Genomic DNA, 20,674 nt, shown 5'->3' with positions numbered 1-20,674 from the left:
TTGGCTGTGAGAAGCACCACCAGAGGGTAGAGGTGCTCCTTCTCTGTGCCCAGGAACTGCTGGGGAGGGAGCCCTATGATTGAGGATACTGACAGGTATCTACAGCAGACAGCAGTGGGTGCTCTGCCTCTCACGTGGAGGACATTCACCTGGGAAACTCCTCTCTCCCTTGGGAAAACCCAACAGCTTCCCCAGTCCCTCAGACGGTTGAGAATCTGCCTGTAATGCAGGAGACGCAGGTTCGATCCCTGGGTCGGGAAGATCCCCTGGAGGAGAACATGGCAACCCACTCCAGTATTCTTGCCTGGAGAACCCCATGAACAGAGGAGCTTGGTGGGCTATATAGTTCATGGGGTTGCAAAGAGTTGGACGCGACTGACTAATACTTGGAAAAACCCCAAGTAGGGAGCAGCCTGAGGAAGGAGCCTTGGTGAACGCCTGCAGTTCCCTCCTTCTAGGAGGCTCTCCTTGCCACGCTGTGGTAACTCCAAGACTGTGTGCTGCTGTCTTATTCTAAATTTGTTTAATTTGTAGTTTTGTCCAAAGCCTCTTTAATTGCCATTTTTTTCTTTTTCGATTTTTAAAGCTGATTCAGAGTGTAACTTTTTTTTGGCCAGGTGTCATGAATGTCACGCTTTGCCCCTTTGTGTTTTCCAGGCACTCTAAGTGAGGGTCCTCAAATCTCCTGGGAAAATGGTGGCTCTGTCTTTAAAGATTTGTGTCCGCCACTGCAATGTGGTCAAGACCATGCAGTTTGAGCCATCAACGGCTGTGTACGATGCGTGTCGAGTCATTCGAGAAAGGGTACCCGAGGCGCAAACTGGCCAAGGTAGGTCATTGGTTATTTGCTGGCTGCTTGAAGTGTGTTTGTATATTTTACCCTGGTAGCTAAGGAAACAGAGGCTCTGCATATGTGCACAGGTCAGCTAGTGTATATGTTTCGAATGAAATTCTTATCCTGGACCTTACTCGCCTCGTATATAAAACTTGTAATGACATCATTGTAGTTCTGCCAGTGAACCAGCATCATCATCATGTCCCTTTCATACTTCAGCAACGTGTTCTGCAGTTTACAAATCACTTTTTGGTATAAAGGCCTATAGAGTACAGATGAAGTTGCTCAAACAGTTATTGCTTTTGTGTATCCTGAGCCCTGTTTCACTGTTTCTACTGCCAGCAGCCTGAAGAAGACTGGAACTGCCATCAGGACCCAGGGCAAGCATCATATTTCAAGTACTTTGCAGGGGCTTCTAATCTTTATCTCAAACCTTAAAAAAAAATTGTGATACATGTTTTGTTTAATGTTTGGTTAAACCACTGGCCACAGTTAATCTGAGTTTAAACAAGTCAGTCATACAAGTTTATTTTCCATTTCCCTTTGTCTTCTCTCTACATTTCCTTCCTTTATTTAGTGTTTGACTGATGCATAAGAAATTGAGGTTACTCCTGAATTCATAAGCCTTTAGTGTGAAAATGAAATAAAACTTTCCTTAAAAATTGGAATCATAAAAATCAAACATTCAAAGACAGTTATTGTTAGGCATGGGTCTTCATGAAAAGTTCTGTTACTCACAAAACCACGAATCTTTTGGTCCAAAAGCAATGTCTATATTATTCAAAACACAATCTATAATAATAATCTATATTATTCAAAACAATCTGTTATTTCTAGATTAACCCACCCTCCCCCCACCCAAAAAAAAAAATTGCCCAGGTTCCCAAGTTCTGGTTATCCAATCATATCTGATGTTTTTACTTTTCTGTTACTGTTTATTCTCAGACTTTTTTAAACTTTGTTTGAGTTGGATTGCTAAAAAGCTCTGGTGGAGATACAAACCTTTACAGATCTTGAAGTTGTTTTTCTAAGAAACAACAGGAGCTCTGGCCCTCATCTGGGTCTCAGAGGTTTCCTTGAATCACATTTAGGAAGAGACAAATCTTGAGACAGGAAATGATACCGCTTTCCTCCTGCCTCCACCATCTTGTACTTCCTGGGTTCAGTTCAGTTCAGTTGCTCAGTCGTGTCCGACTCTTTGCGACCCCATGAATTGCAGCACGCCAGGCCTCCCTGTCCATCACCAACTCCCGGAGTTCACTCAAACTCACGTCAATCGAGTCGGTGAGGCTATCCAGCCATCTCCTCCTCTGTCGTCCCCTTCTCCTCCTGCCTCTAATCCCTCCCAGCATCAGAGTCTTTTCCAATGAGTCAGCTCTTTGCATGAGGTGGCCAAAGTATTGGAGTTTCAGCTTTAGCATCAGTCCTTCCAATGAATACCCAGGACTGATCTCCTTTAGGATGGACTGGTTGGACCTCCTTGCAGTCCAAGGGACTCTCAAGAGTCTTCTTCAACACCACAGTTCAAAAGCATCAATTCTTTGGCACTCAGCTTTCTTCACAGTCCAACTCTCACACCCATACATGACCACAGGAAAAACCATAGCCTTAGCTAGACGGACCTTTGTTGGCAAAGTAATGTCTCTGCTTTTGAGACAGGAAATGATACCGCTTTCCTCCTGCCTCCACCATCTTGTACTTCCTGGGTTAGATTAAGGGATTTCTGTGAAGAACACAGGGTTTAACTCTCCGACTTTACTCTTAATTTGATGGTATGGGGAGCAGAGACTTCACGTCATGGGAACTCTTTTACTTTGTAACGCCATGTGGGGGTGATGGAAGGATCATGCCAAGTATAAAGTCTCCATCAGCCCCTCTTTACCTGGGTGGCCTTGGACTCAAGTGATCATTTCCATGGTCTCTCATGAGTTCTTGGCCTGACTTTTAAAGCACCTGAAAGAAAGTGAAAGTGAAGTCGCTCAGTCGTGTCCGACTCTTTGCGACCACATGGATTGTAGCCTACCAAGCTCATCCATCCATGGGATTTTCTAGGCAAGAATACTGGAGTGGGCTGCCATTTCCTTCTCCAGGGGATCTTCCCCACCCAGGGATTGAAACCGGGTCTCCCGCATTGTAGGCAGACGCTTTACTGTCTGAGCTACCAGGGAAGTCCAGAAGCACATGGTAGGAAACAAAAGCCCAGTTCAGTAACAAGAAATTTAGACTGCTTTGTTTCTGGTGTTTCCCTAAACCTTAGACACACCTACTGCCCACTGGTTTTAAGAAATCTGAACCTCGTATGTGGGTGCTGGTTTTGCAGCTCAGCTCTTATTCTTCTCAATCTGTTTTAGTCCCAGTGGCTGCTCATGTTTGGAGAATGAAGTATTTCTCTGGTGAAGGAGCCCACCTCCCATCCTGCCAAGTCAGCAGATTCAAGGGCCTGGAAGTCAGTGATGGGTTCATCATCACTTTGCCTTTTATTTTTCCTTCTGTTTTCCCTCCAGCGTCTGACTATGGGCTATTTCTCTCGGATGAAGACCCCAGGAAAGGAATTTGGCTGGAAGCAGGCAGAACACTGGATTACTACATGTTGAGAAATGGGGTATGCTGTTGATCTTCCTTTGAGTTTTCATCACTTTCTTCCTAGGCCTTCCATAGAAGCCAACATGATTATGCTTCAAAGAAAAGGAGAGATTGGAAAATCTGTTTTGATTTCAGAGCATTGTTTAATAGTTTTGATGTAATGTATTTTGTAAAGTCTGTCCAGGTTAGTGATAGGAATATCAACAGTCCAAATTCTTGAGACTTCACAGAGTAATTAAAGCAGCATGAGGCTATGGTTTTAAGCTCTTTCGACATGCTGCTGTTGGGCCATGGTAGTTATGAAGTAGAGCATCTTCCTCTAAGTATGTAGGACGTCCCCTGGTGACTGGTGATAGAAAGTAAGGATCCAGAGGAAACAAAAAAGTTGTTCATTCTGTCAAGCTGTCAGTCTATCTACAATCCTAAAGATTGTCAGAGGTTAAATCATAACCAGTGTTTTGCTTTTATAAAAAGTTCATATTAGCTGTGTTTAATCACTATCAGTAATATTAACAACAAAAATGGTTGTGTTGTGGAAGTAGGAAGAAATAATGAGTAAAAAGTAATGAGTAACAGGAAACCATATTCAGTATCATATAATAACGTATAATGGAAGATGCCCTGAAAAAATGTATGTTTGTAACTGAATCGCTTTGCTGTATACCTGAAACGAATACAATGTGTAAATCAACTATACTTCAATTTTTTTTTAAATGTGTTATATTCTGTTCAACTTAACTTCTGAGATATACTGGGTTTTGATGTACAGAATAGACGTATCAGATTAGTCAGTATTCCATAAATGAGAGTGAAGTGTGAGGCGCCGGTTAATTTTCCTTCCATAGTTCTATTTTTAAGAAGTGTAGTAAAAGAGAAATCTCTTATTTAGACATAACTCTCAAACTTATTACCTTTTTGGTTTTGCCATTATCGTGAAAACCACTTTTTTGGTGATATACCATTAAATGAAGAATTATGGGGGCATTATTTATGTCTTTTATAACATATATATATATACAAATTTCTTACTACTGTGTAAGAGACCATTGGAGAAGCACAATCTTTTCAAAAAACAAGTAGGCATTTTCCTTTGCTAATTCTCATTACAGCAGATCATTCTCAGCTTTTCAGAAGGACATATGTTACTTTGACTTCATAGAGGTTAGTTTTCAGTAACTGTGAGCTATAAGTAGTACTTCTGGGGGTGCAATTTTACTATCAGATTTTTTTTTTTAAACTTTACATAATTGTATTAGTTTTGCCAAATATCGAAATGAATCCGCCACAGGTATACATGTATACTATCAGATTTTAAAGAAATCTTTATGTAAGCAGTTTAGCACTGGAGGTTCTGTATTAGTGGCAAAAATCTTGTGAAAAATTAGAAGGAGGGAATCAGAGGGAGCTAGGGAAAATTCTTTTATTAAAGAGAAGTGTCCAGGTTTATTAACTAATTTCCCATGCAACATGAAATGTTTACATGATTTTGCTCTAGGATATTTTGGAATATAAAAAGAAACAGAGACCTCAGAAAATTCGGATGCTTGATGGATCTGTGAAAACGGTGATGGTGGACGACTCCAAGACAGTCGGGGAACTCCTGGTTACTATCTGCAGCAGGATAGGTGAGTGTTCACATGCCAAGCTTCTGGATTTGGCTTTGTTGTTAATAACATGCTTCTCCTTTTTACACCCACTTTGGGTGTCTGGGCAATTTTGAACATATCATAACTCATTGACTTTGGCGCAATCCCAAGAGAGTGTGTTCATTTTCCTGATTAGCAAACCGGCTAACTGGTATTGTAAACACTTAAGTGTCTCTCTGAGTCAGTGAGAGCTTTTATTTCCCTTTCAAAATTAAATGAATTCTCAAATTGAAAATAATGTTTTTGAAATCATATGGTTCAGGCTCCCATCCATGACTGGGAGATTCTGTCTAAGCATCACTGACCCCCATTACCTCCTGAAGACTCATGGGGCCAACCTATACAATCATATTAGACATTGCCCCCCCACCATGCTTCTATTTGTCTCCTCAAAGAACAAGTCTGTCTCCTTTCTATTGGGTTGGCCAAAATGTTCGTTTGGTTTTTGGTAACGTCTTACAGATGTTGCAATATATGAACCCGCTTGAATATTTGAAGAAAGTGGCCTTTCCTGTCTTATTTTTCTCATAATGAAAATGAAGCCCAGGTCCTTCAGACACTGCTTGTTTGACATTGTCTTACCTTCCTCTGTTCTATTTCTATTTTGTTCTTATTACTCAAAAATTACTCAGGAGACTTTAGCATGACGTTGGAATGTGACTTACCTAGTGGAGGACCCTCCTTTGTGGCCAGTTACTTGATGCATGCTCCCTGGAGTGACCCTGACCTTCCCCCTTGGCAAGGCTTCTTTCTGTCCTTCATCCCCAGGGACTCCTTGGAGTATTACGGGCCCCAGGACGAAAGGGACTGATGGCAATGCAGTCACTAATCTAACTGATAAACTCATTGATAATTTTAGGAATTACAAACTATGAAGAATACTCTTTAATCCAAGAAACAATTGAAGAAAAGAAAGAAGAAGGGACGGGTACGCTAAAAAAAGACAGGACACTGTTAAGAGATGAGAGGAAGATGGAGAAGCTGAAGGCCAAGCTTCACACGGATGACGACTGTGAGTGTCCAGGGAGGAAGTGTGATGTGGGCACATGGGCTGCCCGCCTCTCTCCTCTCCCATAATTTGTATGGTCTAGACAGGGGTCTTTATTCCTTTGTGTTATTTCATCTATGAACATTTGGGTCTGTGTCACTAAAAGAAAAAGACCCTTACGGGGGAAAAAAGTGATAATAGCATTTCACACCTAAAAGGTAATCTTTTAATGTCAAATACATGCATCATGTTTACAGTTTCTCCATTGCCTTCTAAAAAAAGCTTTTTTGTTAGCAGTTTGAACTAGGGTCCAAATAAGCTTGGATGAAAGGCTGCTTAACTCTTTTAGTCCCAAGCTTTCTCTCCATCGCTCTCTCTCTCTCTCTTTTTTTTTTTTTTTTTGCCTTGTAATTCTTGAGGGGAGAACCCTGGATTGTTACTTGTATACAATTTTCTATATTCTGGATTTTGTTAGATGCCTGTGGTGTCATCTAACATGTTCATATGTCCCTTTTAATTCCTGAGTTCTGGAGGCTTGATCAGATACGTGTATCCGTGTTTAAGAATAGCGACTCCTATGTGGTACGTCCATTGGGAAGCTGAATTTGATTGTTTCCTTTTTGTGACATTAACAGCCTTGGATGACTATTGCCTCCATCCATTATTTCCTTAGGGGTTACAAAATAGTAATATAATTCCACCACAGGAAAATCCTTTTCTATGGCTACAGAGTTAATATACAGAAAAACAAGTATGTGTGCACCACGTGTCCCCAAAGCCTGTGTTTTGTGCACTGGCTGACACCACCCCCAACACCTTCCCAGAAGGACCATACTTTATGCACATTTCACTCAGACCTTCCCAACTTCTTACTTTCCTTCACTGTTCTTTCTCTTGCTGCTGCTTTGGGAAGATGTCATCCTTGTCCTTATGTTCGTTGGTCTTCAGTGGGGCTTTCATTTCCTCTGACCCTTTTTCCAATCTCTCTCTTTTTTTTCTTTTCTTTTTACCTCATTCGATTTCCAATTGCATGCTTCTTTCCAAGTGAGACCTTGGTAGACAAATCCTGAAGATTATATTGTGCATGATGCTCTCCCGGCTAGTGTGGGAGAGGAGGTCCATTCAGTACATTCCCTGTGCTAAAAGTCAAGGCTTGTCAATAAATACTTGCTCTCAGTATGTGTGTGTGTGTTAAGCCTGGGGAGGAGTGTAGGAATGAGAGCTGTGGGAAGTATAGAGCAACGATCCATCCCCATGCATCTAGGTATCAGGCCAGTATTTTCTAAATGAGTGAGATTACTGGTGGGCCATGTGCAGGGTTCTCCCCTCCCCTGCCCCTCAGTGTCCTGTCCTCTCCTGGTCCCAATTACTTCCAGTTTCCTCCTCTTTTCTGCCTAAGGTCAAGGGTAACAACTCATTATGCTCAGAGTTTATAAATTATTTCTCCTGATCAGAGTAAAGGCCAGTCTTGACTTAAAAGAAAATGCAGACTTGATTGTCTCGGCTTAAAGCATTGTTTTCCTTGTTTCTTCCTCCACCCAAGGAATGGGCATATTATAAATTCATTGTAGGGTTTTACTAACTTAAGAAGAGCTGTGAACTTCTCTGTCATTTGCTTTTTCATATGTCATGTAGTAAGCATCCAATTACTTTGCCAAGTTAAAGAGCTCAGATTTAATCTAAGAAGCAACTATAACTGAATATGAGCATTTTAAAAATCCACGTCTGCATCATGCTGCTGTTTTGGTTAATCCCCTTGAACTAAGAGGAAAAGTAGACACAGTTCTTTCATATGTCATCTTGCGTTGCAGTAAATTGGCTGGATCACAGCCGAACATTCAGAGAACAAGGAGTAGATGAAAATGAAACACTGCTGCTTAGACGGAAGTTCTTTTACTCTGATCAGAATGTGGACTCAAGAGACCCCGTGCAGCTGAACTTGCTCTATGTTCAGGTACAGTATCGAACGCTCAGACCCCGAGGTTGGTGAGCTTTCCAGAACTCCGGCTGTGGCTGGGGGAGGGCAGGAACTGGGCTCTGGTTCTTGCGTGTCTGTGACGTTCTCTTTTCAATCATGTTGAGCTGTGGTGCAGGTTGACGTCCACTGTGTGCTGCCGGCCATCCTGAGAGGGGCTTTGGTTGGCTTCCCATCGGGGTCCTGGTAGCCACTGCTGTCTCTCTCTGTCTTCTGGCTTTGCAGGAAATACTCACCATTCACATGTACTACTGCTTTCTTAGCTCACATCTAGAAAACAAGGATGGATATTGGTCAGAAAATCAGTATTTCTCATTAACTGAAAGATATTCTCTCAATAACATTTAAAATTTTTGCCATTAAGCAATTGTTTAAACTCAGATGAATCATTCAATTTATCTGAGTTGCAGTTACCCAGTACGTAAGATGTGGGCTTTGACTAGACAGTCCCAAAGACTTCTGTTGGCCCAAGGAAAACATCTTCCTTCCTCTCTTACTTCTTTCATTCTTCCCTGTATTCCTTCCCTTTCCTCTCCTTTTACTTATCAACCTATTGGCTCTTAGCAATAATGTGGGAGGGGGAGGGTCAGCAAAATGCAGCCACGGTGTCACCTGTGTTTATAAATATTAAAGTTTTATTGGAACCACATCTCATTTGTTTACATATTGCACACTGGTAAATCCCCTTCTTTATCACATAATTGTCTACGTATTGTCAGTGGCCGCACTCGCATTCTGACGGCAGAGTTCATGGCCCAGAAGATGTAATTTGTTTACTCTCCGGCATTTTACAGGAAAATTTTGCTGGCCCCCAAGTTAGCAGATGGAGGAAGGACTTGGAGAAATGAGGCTGGTAGGCCAGAGGGAGAGAGAGATCCAGACAATAAGAAAATGCTTGTTGGTTTAAGGCTCAGGGCCACAGGTCAGAGTGTACATCTGAAAGTGTTCTGGGGGTCATTTAACTAGAGAAAGGAAAGACAATAAATAGCAACACAAGTGAGGGGGTCAGGAAACAGGAGAAAGACTTCAAGTGCAGTGCCTTCCTGATTCCTGGACTGTGTATTTGCTTATCATTTCACCCAGATGTCTGCAGTACTGAGTGCTTGTCTGTTCTGTTTATCTTGGGGTGGGGATTGGGTTGATTTTTACTTCTAGGTAATTTTTCTATTAACTTTATCACTTAGGGTCATAAAAATCTATTGCATTTCTGTCCCCTATGAATCTGGTCATTATACAAGGACTTCCCTTGGCCCCTTTATTTTTCACAATCACTTCTACCTCCCTAGATTGCACTCAAGCTTTAGTTTTAATATACTGGGCATTGCTGATGCCTTCCATCCATAGGCAATTTGGGCACGGACTTGTTTTCCCTTTGCATTAATTCTGTGACGCTACAGTCGCTCACAGCGTCCTGAATGAATGCCTCACTCTGGCTTGGCTGGCACGCCTCCCCTCATCTCCCCAGAGAGGGTAGGCTTGGGTGCCAGGAACATGGAACTGGAGAAATCGTGTTGGTCCCCCCAAGCTCCTGATGCTTTTTGCTTCCTCTTGTGTTGCAGGCTCGGGATGATATCCTGAATGGCTCCCACCCTGTCTCCTTCGAGAAAGCATGTGAGTTTGGTGGATTTCAAGCCCAGATTCAATTCGGACCTCATGTGGAGCATAAACACAAGCCTGGATTCTTAGAGTAAATGACCATTTGGTTTTTCTTTTTTCTGTTGTTTTCACTATTTATTTTTGAGCTTGTTATGCAACGTACACACTGTAGGTTTGGTCAGTTGTGAGACTGTTAGTTTTTACTTGATTCAATATATGATGACATTTGTGGAGAAAGCAAGGGGCCTCGAAATTCAGTGTTGGGATGACTATGAAGAGGGCTTTTCCCACTTTTGGGCAGGGTGTGTTTTCCTCTGGACCACAGGGTCTGCGGTACCCCTCCCAGCTACTGTCTCAGGCAGTGGTCCCTAGCCTTTTGGCACCTGGGGCCAATTTCATGGCAGATAATTTTCCCAGGAACAGAGTGGTAGGGGATGGCTTCAGGATGCTTCAGACACTTTACATTTATTGTGTACTTTATTTCTATTATATTACATTGTGATGCATGAGAATTTAATATGGGAATCAGCCATTGCTGATCTGACAGGAGACGGAGCTCAGACGGAAATGGTAGCCATAGGGAGCAGCTATAAATACAGATGAAGCTTTGCTCACTCAGCACTCACCTCCTGCTATGCAGCCCAGTTCCTAACAGGCCATGGACCCAGTACCAGAGGTTGGGGACCCCTGATCCAGGTTATCTCTGGAACTGAGATACTCGCTTTTCCCATCTTCTGAAATCTCTGCTCTTTAGAATATTCTTCATATGGGGCAGCATTTTGTCATGTTGCATTTCTTTTAAAGACTTCAGTATTAGAGCAACAGAGTATAAAAGAGAGAGTTTCACATCATTTAGTATAATTTAGTGAAATTGTCACTGCTCTGAAAAAGTGTGATGTATATATTTTTAAATACTGGCTCTACACTTCCCACCCATCTGGTCTTTGGTTTGATTTTATGAAATGATGGGGGTGATTTTTCTGGTTCAGTACTTACGGGTTCAAGAGAAAGCTAACCCTCCAGATTCATCACTAAGATTCGTCACTGAACATGGGCCTTAGGAACTGGGTTTCCTAGAGATGTCCAGCAGACAAGCCTCACCATTTGTAGGCAGCTGTTTGTCAGAGGTCATCTTCCCCTCTGGTTTGGCCTGGGCTTCTCCAAGGATTTTGTCTCTTTCTTTCTCTGATAATATTTCTTTCCTTTATCTGGTTTCCCCCACTTGTTCTTTCTCTCTTCCACTTCCTCTTAGATCCAATGAAATATTTGGCTGAGCCAAAAATATCACTACAGGAAGTCTTAACCTGGTCAAAATCATGCTCTCACGTAGAGTGCAGCTTTTGCAGGAGGCTTTGCAAGTGGGGACCTGACAGGAATGCTGACCGGAGTGGGCAGGCGTCATCTTTTCTATAGGATACACCAATGTGAGGTGCATTAAGTAGGTCATTCATCATATTGTATCTGAGTCTATTGAAAGGAGACAATAACAACTGCTTATTTGGCCCCTGACCTCACTTTTGCTTTGGTGGAAAGTAATTGGGACCAGCACGTACCCTGAGGTAAAAAGGAAATCAGACTTCTCTCCGGGTGGCAGAGAATGCCTGGGCCGTGTGCTGTTGGGTCTAAACTGAGTTGTTATTAAAAAAAAAAAAAACCTCTGCCCTTGGGTTGATGAATCCCAGGGAGCCCTTCCAAAGTGATGCTTTGTCCTACAGTATTCCATATAGCAACCTTGAGTTTGAGACTAGCTCTAGGCAGGTCCTGTCATTAAGTTTATTCTGCATCCTCCAAATGAGTCATTTGGCCAAGTTCCTCAGGGCCACTTGTATCCAGTTGGTCTGACTTCCTTCCTGCAGGAGCCTTGGAAATTTGCCTTTCTCTGTTCTTATACCCCAGATGCCTTCCAGTAACTGAAAGCACATGAGCTTTCAGTTACTCTCACCTTCCTGGATTCTGCCCTCACAGTTGGTCCCTCAGATACATTTGGTATCATAAACCTATGGATTATGGCCACGGAAACTGACAGCACAAAGAACTAATTAAGCCCCGGAGGGAGGAAATGTATTTTGTTTCTTTGAGTGACTGATGAAGCATGGGAGAAAGTGAAGAGATTTGTGAACCAAAAAGTTTTACGTTTAGTTTTTAAGCTTTCATACCTGTGAGCCTGTGTGGCCCTGATCAGAAGGTGATCCAAATTCAGCCTTGCATTGGGTACCTGAAATGATGCTACCCTGGTCATTTTATTTATGCCTTTTCTCTGGAGCTTTTGGATAGATAATCCTCAGGGCCTCCTTGTGAATTGAACAAGCAGTATATTTTTATGCTATGGATGCAAAAGAAGCAGCAGAGAGGAGAAGTGGCTTGTTCGTGGTTACATAGACTTTTTCTGCAGGTAGCTTCTGACTCCTCACATTGGGATTTACATTTTTTACAAACAGATGTCTACTTGGAGGGCAAAGTTGCCCCCTTCACTGGTCTCCCAGTATGCAGCAAGATTAGGAAAGTACTTTAAAATGTGATCGCAGGATTCTTTGGCTTCCGCTCTGTTGTGCCTATTACATCCCAGTGAGTGTCATCACACCACCGACTGCTTGTGTGTGGATTACGTGCAGTATCAGCATGCTGGTATTGCTCACACAACTGTCTCCTGGGACTTATGGGCACACCTACACTCTATTAAAGACGTGCCTTCTCTTAGTAATGTGAGGTCACCAAGGTTAAGCAATTGTGTTCAACTTTCTTGTTTCTGAGATTATGGTATAAAGCTCAGGACTCTAATGGTATATGTATCCGTACTCGGGTTCCAGATTAAAATAAGCTTATGTGCCTCATAGAAATTATTTTTCTTATTAATTTGATTTACTCTTTAATTAGGCCAAGTTTAGGTAATGAGGCATTTTTATTTAATGTAGATGTTTAATTGTGTATATTATTGCACATACATTACAGGTAAAAACTTGCCTGAGAATATTCATCTCCTTTTAAACAAAACAGTGAGGTCACAGTTCCCTGACTGTATGTTGGATAGTCTGAGACCTTTCAGGGTTAGGGTCCCTGTGCTGACCCTGGTGACAAACCATGTCTGCTAGTCTTTGTTTTTCACCATCTTGCTGTCATATATACTGTTGGCTTTGAACAGTTCACAGTTAAAAAATAAATAAATAAAAGATTGGCCTTGTCACACAGTCTGGTTGAAGATAAAGCCAGGCAGAGATATTAGTCACACAGCTTTTGGGTAAGGTACATGGAGGGATGTTTAATGACTTTAATTCCTTTCTTTTTAACTTTTAACGATAAAATTAATTTTCTTTTAATTTTTTGAAAATTTGTGTAGCACTTGTGCTCAAAGTCAGCATACGATGGACCTTTTTTTTAAAAAAAAGCTTTATTGAGGAATAATCGACAACTATGTATATTTTAAAGTATGCAACTTGATGATATGATGTCCATATACATGTAGAATGATTACCAAGATCAAAATAACTAACATCCGTTACCTCACATTGTGTTGTGTCTGTGTGTGTGTGTTGAGAATGCTTATCAACTCAGCAACTTTGAAGTACACTGAACCATGTTATTAACTGTAGTTGTAATGCTGTGTGCCAAATTCTTACGGTAAATTTCATACACTTTGACCTGTATTATGCAGTTTACCTCTCTCCCCCAGCCCTCACATCCACCCTTTCTATCTTCTGTTTCTGTGAGAATGGCTTAAGAAAGAACTCTGCATGTAAGTGATACCATATAGTTTCGGTCATTCTCTGTCTGGCTATGTCACTTAGCATATTGCCCTCCGAGTTCACCTGTGTTGTCACAAATGGCAGGGTTTCCTTTTTTCCTACGGTGGAAAATATTTCATTGTATATATCTACCACACATGTTCTTTACCCATTCATCCATCAAGGGGCATTTACGTTGTCTCCCTATCTTGGCTATTCCAAATAATACTGCAGTGAACATGGGTTGCAGACCCTGACTTCAGTTTCCTTGGATATACACCAATGAGCGAGATTGCTGGATCATACGGTAGTTACTATGCACCTTTTTATGAGTTTTGGGGTTTGTTTGTTTTTTTCACCTTTCTTAAGACCCCTTAATGATTTCTGTACTCAGAAGCACCTTAGTGAAGGTGCTTATTGAGAAAAATGAAAATCAGAGACTAAACGATTCTCAGAGTTTTCAGGAATTTCAGAATTATTTAGTGTCCCCCAGCTGCTCTATTGTTGGGAAAATGGGTGCAAGAGAAACAGGGAATTTCAGAGACACAAATTTAGTGGACTAATTTAACGTACCTTCCTCAGGAAGTGATAAGTAGAACAAGATCAAAATAATACAAAGAAAATGTTTTAGTCAAGAGAATGAAATAGAAATTCAGAGAGAATCAACAGAACCCGAAGCTGCCTGCCTGAAAAAATTAATAAAATGTATAACTCTCTGGTAGATTTGGTCAAGTAAAACAAAAGAAGAAAGAGGCAAAAATAATCATTAGTAATGAATTATAGGGGAAGAACTTCAGATAAGGATTTTAAAAATCATAAGAAAATGAAATGGAAATTTGAAGCCAAAAATTGAAGATCTAGACAAAAATGGATAATAAGAAAATCTGGATGGATCTATGATCTTGAAAGAAATAGTCCTCATAATATAAAATAAATGAATCAAAAACAAAACAAAACAAAAAGTAGCTTCACTTTGTTTCAGAGAACAGAAAGAGGAAAAAAAATTCCTCACCTTACCTTGAAGCTAGCAGATCAAATAGCAAAATTGAACTGAATACAGACCAATAAAATTTTAAACTCAATATGGGTCCTACCTAAAATTCATAAAAAATCAGTAAAGTCCAGCATTGCTTCTGTTTATCTGTAACTGCAAGTTATAACTGGTTTCTCTAGGAATGCAAAATTCATTGTTCAATAAATAATTTATTCATGTCTTCTGCCTGGTAAGCTCTACTGCTACTGCTGCTGCTAAGTCACTTCAGTTGTGTCCGACTCTTAGCGACCCCATGGACTGCAGCCTACCAGGCTCCTCCGCCCATGGGATTTTCCAGGCAAGAGTTCTGGAGTGGGGTGCCTTTGCCTTCTCCGACATTGAGGACAGCAGTGTAAAACAGTCAAACATTCCTTCCCTGATGGAACTTTTGTTCTAGTGTAGAGGGAGATAATAAGTAACAAAGAAGTTACGAAATAAGGAAAGGAAAAAGAAACAACTTCAGGATTAGAAAAATGAAACTGTCAGTTGCAAGTGATAGGCTTATCTACATAGATAATTCACTCAATCTGTGAAGAAATTTATCAGAACTGTTAAGAGAAAAGCAGCTTATCATCACCTAGGTCCAGACAACCATGGTATTCATCTGCAGGACTGAAAAATAAATGTATAGATATGTTTGTATGTGTGAAATATATGGAAGACTCACAACTAATCCCAATTTCTTAGAAAGCTATAGTAATTTAAACACTCTATTATTAACATAGGGTGATGTAAGAGTTCTGAAGGTTGACGAACTTGCCTTGCTGCGGCTAAGTCGCTTCAGTCGTGACCGACTCTGTGCGACCCCATAGACGTCAGCCCACCAGGCTCCCCGTCCCTGGGATTCTCTGGGCAAGAACACTGGAGTGGGTTGCCATTTCCTTCTCCAATGTGTGAAAGTGAAAAGTGAAAGTGTCTGACTCTTAGCAACCCCGAGGACTGCAGCCTACCAGGCTCCTCCGTCCATGGGATTTGCCAGCAAGAGTACTGGAGTGGGGTGCCATTGCCTTCTCCAGATGAACTTGCCTTAATGAAACTTAAAACAGTAGGCAAAAGACGTTTTCCAAATGGGGCTTTCCAGATGACTCGATGGTGAAGAATCCTGCCAGGGCCGGAGATGTGCGTTTGATCTCTGGGTCAGGAAGATGCCTTAGAGAAGGAAATGGCATATTCTGGCCTGGGAAACACTATGGACAGAGGAACCTGATTGGCTACAGTCCAGGGAATCGCAAGAGTTAAATATGACAGAGTGACTGAGCGCCCTCACTAGGGAAAAAGATCAAGATAATGCACAGGCACTTGAGAGAAGAGGAAATTCAACTTACTTGTAAAGATAGGGAAAGATATTCAGCCTCGTAAGCAATCTAGAATGCAAAATCAATAAGGATATAGCTTTTTCATGCCTCTCAGATGGGCACACATTTTAATATATGAAGACACCAGAGCACAGAGGAAATGATATTTTATAAGATGAATCTGTTGAATTTAAAAATACAAAGAGAAACAGAATGTATTGTTTATAGACACAAGGAGAGGTAGGAACATAATAAACCATGCATGGAAATTACCTTCAGGAAAATGACTACCTATAGGGTGAGAAAGAAGGATGGTGTGGGACTTCAGCGCAATCTGTAATTTGTTCTTTAAAGCAGAGAAGTAGCAATCATAAAGCGAATATGACAATATGGTAACGTGTATTTATCCTTGATGATTGGTATATAAGTTGAGGTGTATACTTTATACTTCGTGTTTCCACAGTTAATGTCTTTAAAAAGGATAGTTGCTATAGTCTGTGTGAGAGGTGATAAAAGCTTGTAATCACTGAGGCTGGATATATACCACGTAGTAAGGAAAAAATTAAGAGACCTTGGAGGTCAGGCTCAAAGGTTCCGTGACCCTGGATGCCTCGGGGAGAAATGGTGCAGTGGTTGGGTGCAGGCAGGCAGGGGGAACCACCGTCCTCCTTGGTTTCACCCTCGTCCTGTTACCGTGTTCCTTAGGAGTGCTTCACTGAGAAAACACTGCAGCCGGGGTATGAGTCTCTGAGGAAGGCTTCAGAGAGGACCTCGAGATTTTCCCCCACAAACTCAAGATAATTCTACTGTCAACAAACAAAGCCTTTGACACAGTACGAAGTCTTAAGTCAGTTTTTCTCTTGGCATCTGTTCAAACACATATTCCTCCTTTGTAGTTGGCCTTCTGTGTGTGCTTTTGTCAGAATAACTTGGCTGTGGATTCTGTTTTCAAACCCACAGTAAAGCAAGAGTTTCGCCTTTGTATCTCCCCAGCTCTGTCTTACCCCCTCTTCCTCTCCACTGCCCATGCACTGGTTCCTCTGGTTGGCTTTTTAAAATTTTTTTGGAGATAATGCCATTTTATTTATTTATTTGGTTATTTATTTTTATATTTAACTGTAGGATAAGTGCTTTCCAATGTTGTGTTGGTTCCTGCCATTCATCAGCATAAACCAACCATAGATATAGATATGCCCCTCCCTCTTGAACCTGCCTCGCATCCCATCCCTCTAGGTTGTCACAGAGCCCGGTTTGAGCTCCCTGAGTCACACAGCAAATTCCCACTGGCTGTCTATTTTACCTGTGGTAGTGTACATGTTCCCATGCTACTCTCTCCACTTTTCCCTCCCTCTCCTTCCCCACCCGGTGTCCATAAGCCTGCTCTCTGTGTCTGCGTCCCCACTGCTGCCCTGCAGATAGGCTCATCAGTACCTTTTTTCTAGATTCCATATATATGCATTAGTATACGGTATTTGTTTTTCTCTTTCTGACTTACTTCACTCTGTTTAACAGGTTCTAGGTCCATCCACCTCATTAGCACTGACTCAAATGTGGTCCTTTTTGTAGCTGAGAAATATTCCATTGTAAAAATGCACCACAGCTTCTCTATCCATTCATCTGTCGATGGACATTTAGGTTGCTTCCATGTCTTAGCTGTTGTAAATAGTGCTGCAGTGAACACTGAGATACAGGAGTCTTTTTCAGTTATGGTTTTCTCAGGGTATATGCCCAGGAGTGCTGTTGTTCAGTTACATGGTAGTTTTATTCCTAGTTTGTTATAGGAATCTCCATACTGTCTTACATAGTGGCTGTAATCAGTTTCCATTCCCACCAGCAGTGCAAGAGGGTTTTTTGTCCCATGCTCCTGACAGCCGGGAGTGCTCCCTTTGGTCTGGGGTGGTGATGACCAGTCAATGTTGCCTTCACTGTTTCCTCCTAGCTTCAGCCTCCTAAGGTTGCTGTCTCCCTCCCTAATGACTTTCAGACTCCATAACTTTCAAACCAGGAACCTCTGCATGTATCTAACCCTAGGCTATCTGTGAGCCTCGGTGGGATTTCCCACCTTTACACTGAAGGGCACTGGGTTTGGTTCAGGAGCACAGAACTGCCGTGTGACTGAGACAGGTCCTCAGCGCCTTGCCTGTGCATTCCCCGTGTGATCTTCACTCTCTACTTTTTTGCCACTGTAACTATTTTCCAACTCAACCAGTGTTTTCTTCCACCTACTTCATCACTTCAAATTAACCAGGACTTGACCAATATTCTTAAGTCACATTTTCATCTTTGAGTCTGGATTTAAACCCAAGATTTAAATCCAGTTTATCCAACTCCATCATTTAAGCTTTCGGCCCACTAGACCAGTGGGTCCTCTGCCTTTAGCCTATGGCAGGCTCATCCAGCGAAAGTGAAGTTGCTCAGTCGTGTCCGACTTTTGCGACCCCATGGGCTGTAGCCTACCAGACTCCTCCTTCCATGGGATTCTCCAGGCAAGAGTACTGGAGTGGGTTGCCATTTCCTTCTCCAGGGGATCTTTCTGACCCAGGGATCGAACCCGGGTCTCCCATATTCCAGGCAGACGCTTTAACCTCTGAGCCACCAGGGAAGCCTCCACCCTGGCTCGTCCAGAGGGCTTGTTAAAACACACTGTTGGGTCTTACCTCAGAGCCTCTTATTCAGTGGGTTTGGCGCAAAGCCTAAAAACTTGGCGCGTGTTATATGTTTTCAGGTGGTACCGATGCTGCTGGTCCTCAGACCACACTTTGAAACTTTATGTGATACCAAATTTGAAATATTATTAGTCATTTGGTGATTCGGCATGGGTTCCGGAAACCTGGGTGTTCTCGTATCCCCGAGTGACACTGTCTCTGCTGCACCTCTGTCATTGTCCCCTCTCCTCTTTAGAGCTCCACTGTGTGCTGGTAGACTTGTTACTGCCCGTTTTTGTTTTTGTTTTTTTTTAAACTCTGGCTGCAATTTGTCTTCATTTGCATGTGGGCTTTCTCTAGCTCTAGATAGCAGGGGCTACTCTTCGTTGCAGGGTGAAGTAGCTTCTCTTGTTGCGGAGCCCGAGCTCTAGGGCTCATGGGTAGTTTTGGCTTGTGGGCTTAGTTTGCTCTGAGGCACATGGGATCTTCCCAGACTAGGGATTGAACCTGTGTCCCCTGCATTGGTAGGCGGATTCTTATCCACTGAGCCACCAGGGAAGCCCTCCTCACTGCTTTATGTTCATATTGTTGCCCTCCTTCCCCAGGAATGAGAGGGCAGCCATTGTTTTCATATAAGCAGCATGATTCCTAGGTGGGAATCTTAAATGCTTCCCAGGTGATAAGACCAGCTAAGAGAGGTAGGAGTTGCCTCTGGTGGTGCAATTTCAAGATGAGAGTTCTGAGACAGGTGAGACGCAGTTTACATTTCCCAAACCATGCTGCCTCCCGTGTACTTGTGCACTTTTTTTGAGACCAGAGAACATCTTTAGAATGCCTCTTTTGGAATTACTTATAGAAGCAGCTTACATTTGATATATGAAAATGAAGTTTTAAGTGAGTGTCTGGATTTGACTCCAGACCCTTCTCCCCAAGATGTGTTTATTAAATTCCCCTTCCTTTATTCATTGCCTCTTGGCATCTCTAAAAAATTGACTGCCACCACTATGGTCATTGTTGCCATTATCTGATTGGGTGTTACTGTTTCTTTGTCCCAAGGTTCTCCAATACCTATCATATGGTATGTCTTTTGACCAAAGGGTAACATGGGAAGACCAGAGTGCTAAGTGGCTAAGAGCATGGTCTCTGGAGCCCACACATGAGGCTTAAGTTGTTGGCTATGATTGTGGGCAACTTCCTGAGAATCACTGAGCCTCCTGTTCCATGTATAAAAAAACTGGAATGTTGAAATATTTTCTTCCAAGAATTTTGTTAGAGTTTAATCTATTTATGCATGTAAAACCCCTGAAACAGTATTTGCATTTCAATAAATGGCAGCTGTTGGTAATGGAAAACCCCCTATGAACATGGTTTACTGTTTCTTGGATCATCCCCCAAAATCATTTAAAGTGTAGAATCTATGCTTCTACCTCTCTGAAACCCTGTATTTTAACTTTCAACTTAGGCATTTATTTCCCAGTCTTTTGATACAGGACCAACTTTTTTTCCTGGTATGGATCACCTGGATAGGGCTCTTCATTATCTTTGTTGGATATACCACGTCATCCATAAGAGAATATAAAGACAATCATGAAGCAATCTGAGGACAGACTATTTTTAAATTTTAATTTTTTTTTCTGTTTAGTAGTTCACATGTTTTATTTATATCTAATAACTTTTTGTAAATATTTACTGTTAGGAAGCATTCAGTAAGCTCTCTTTTGTACTGTTCCAGGGACTATTTTAGCCCCTGGTTAGGGGCTACTTTGGTTTATTGCATAATTATGTGATACACAGCCAGCAGTGAGATTGAAGAATAAATGCAGATCATACAAACGGGAGAAGAAAGACAACTGACTCAGCCAGAGCAAAAGTAGAGCTCATGAGAGAAGAGTCTTTTGGCTGCAGATTTCAGCCTCCTGTGGATCTGAGAGTGTGAGAGGAACTCTGACTAGTCTGCTGTATTAGTAATCAGTGTTACTCTTGCACTCAGAAAAGATGATACATACGAGGCTGGCAGAGGGTTTGCAGGCTGCCCTTTTAAGGTGGGAATATTTCAGGAGGCAGTAGGTAGGACTTGGCTTGGCCAGTGCTTGCTTAATTAGGAGAAAATTTTCCAATCAGATTTGACCATCTGACTCATTTTCTCAGAGAAAGCCAACAGATTTCACATGTACGCTTAGGAACCTTCCATACTTGGGTCTGGTAATCAAAAAAAAACAACTGAGCTGGAACTGCTCCCCCGCGCGCTGGCAGGCAGCGATGATGGCAGGCTGCCTGCTCTTTCTGGCTTCCTGCTGACACTGTGCGTGCTGTTGATTTACTGGGGAAGAATACATCCCCCACACATGCACGCACACAC

At 42.0% G+C, this 20,674-nt stretch overlaps 1 protein-coding gene across 10 annotated transcripts in view; it reads left to right on the top strand.

Moving 5' to 3' along the window:
* Positions 1 to 20,674, top strand: part of TLN2 (talin 2) — a 495,219-nt gene that overhangs the window by 283,943 nt on the left and 190,602 nt on the right. For all 10 annotated transcript variants that reach the window (XM_061431110.1, XM_061431113.1, XM_061431111.1 and 7 more), the window contains 6 exons: positions 658 to 829; positions 3,340 to 3,437; positions 4,914 to 5,043; positions 5,924 to 6,076; positions 7,864 to 8,006; positions 9,587 to 9,714. In XM_061431110.1, the coding sequence (XP_061287094.1) occupies positions 694 to 829; positions 3,340 to 3,437; positions 4,914 to 5,043; positions 5,924 to 6,076; positions 7,864 to 8,006; positions 9,587 to 9,714 (788 nt within the window). In that variant the 5' untranslated portion in view covers positions 658 to 693. The remainder of the gene's footprint in view (positions 1 to 657; positions 830 to 3,339; positions 3,438 to 4,913; positions 5,044 to 5,923; positions 6,077 to 7,863; positions 8,007 to 9,586; positions 9,715 to 20,674) is intronic.

Source organism: Bos javanicus, chromosome 10, assembly GCF_032452875.1.
Source record: "Bos javanicus breed banteng chromosome 10, ARS-OSU_banteng_1.0, whole genome shotgun sequence".
Classification (NCBI taxonomy): Eukaryota; Metazoa; Chordata; class Mammalia; order Artiodactyla; family Bovidae; genus Bos; species Bos javanicus.
This window is presented reverse-complemented; position numbering and strand designations above follow the sequence as displayed.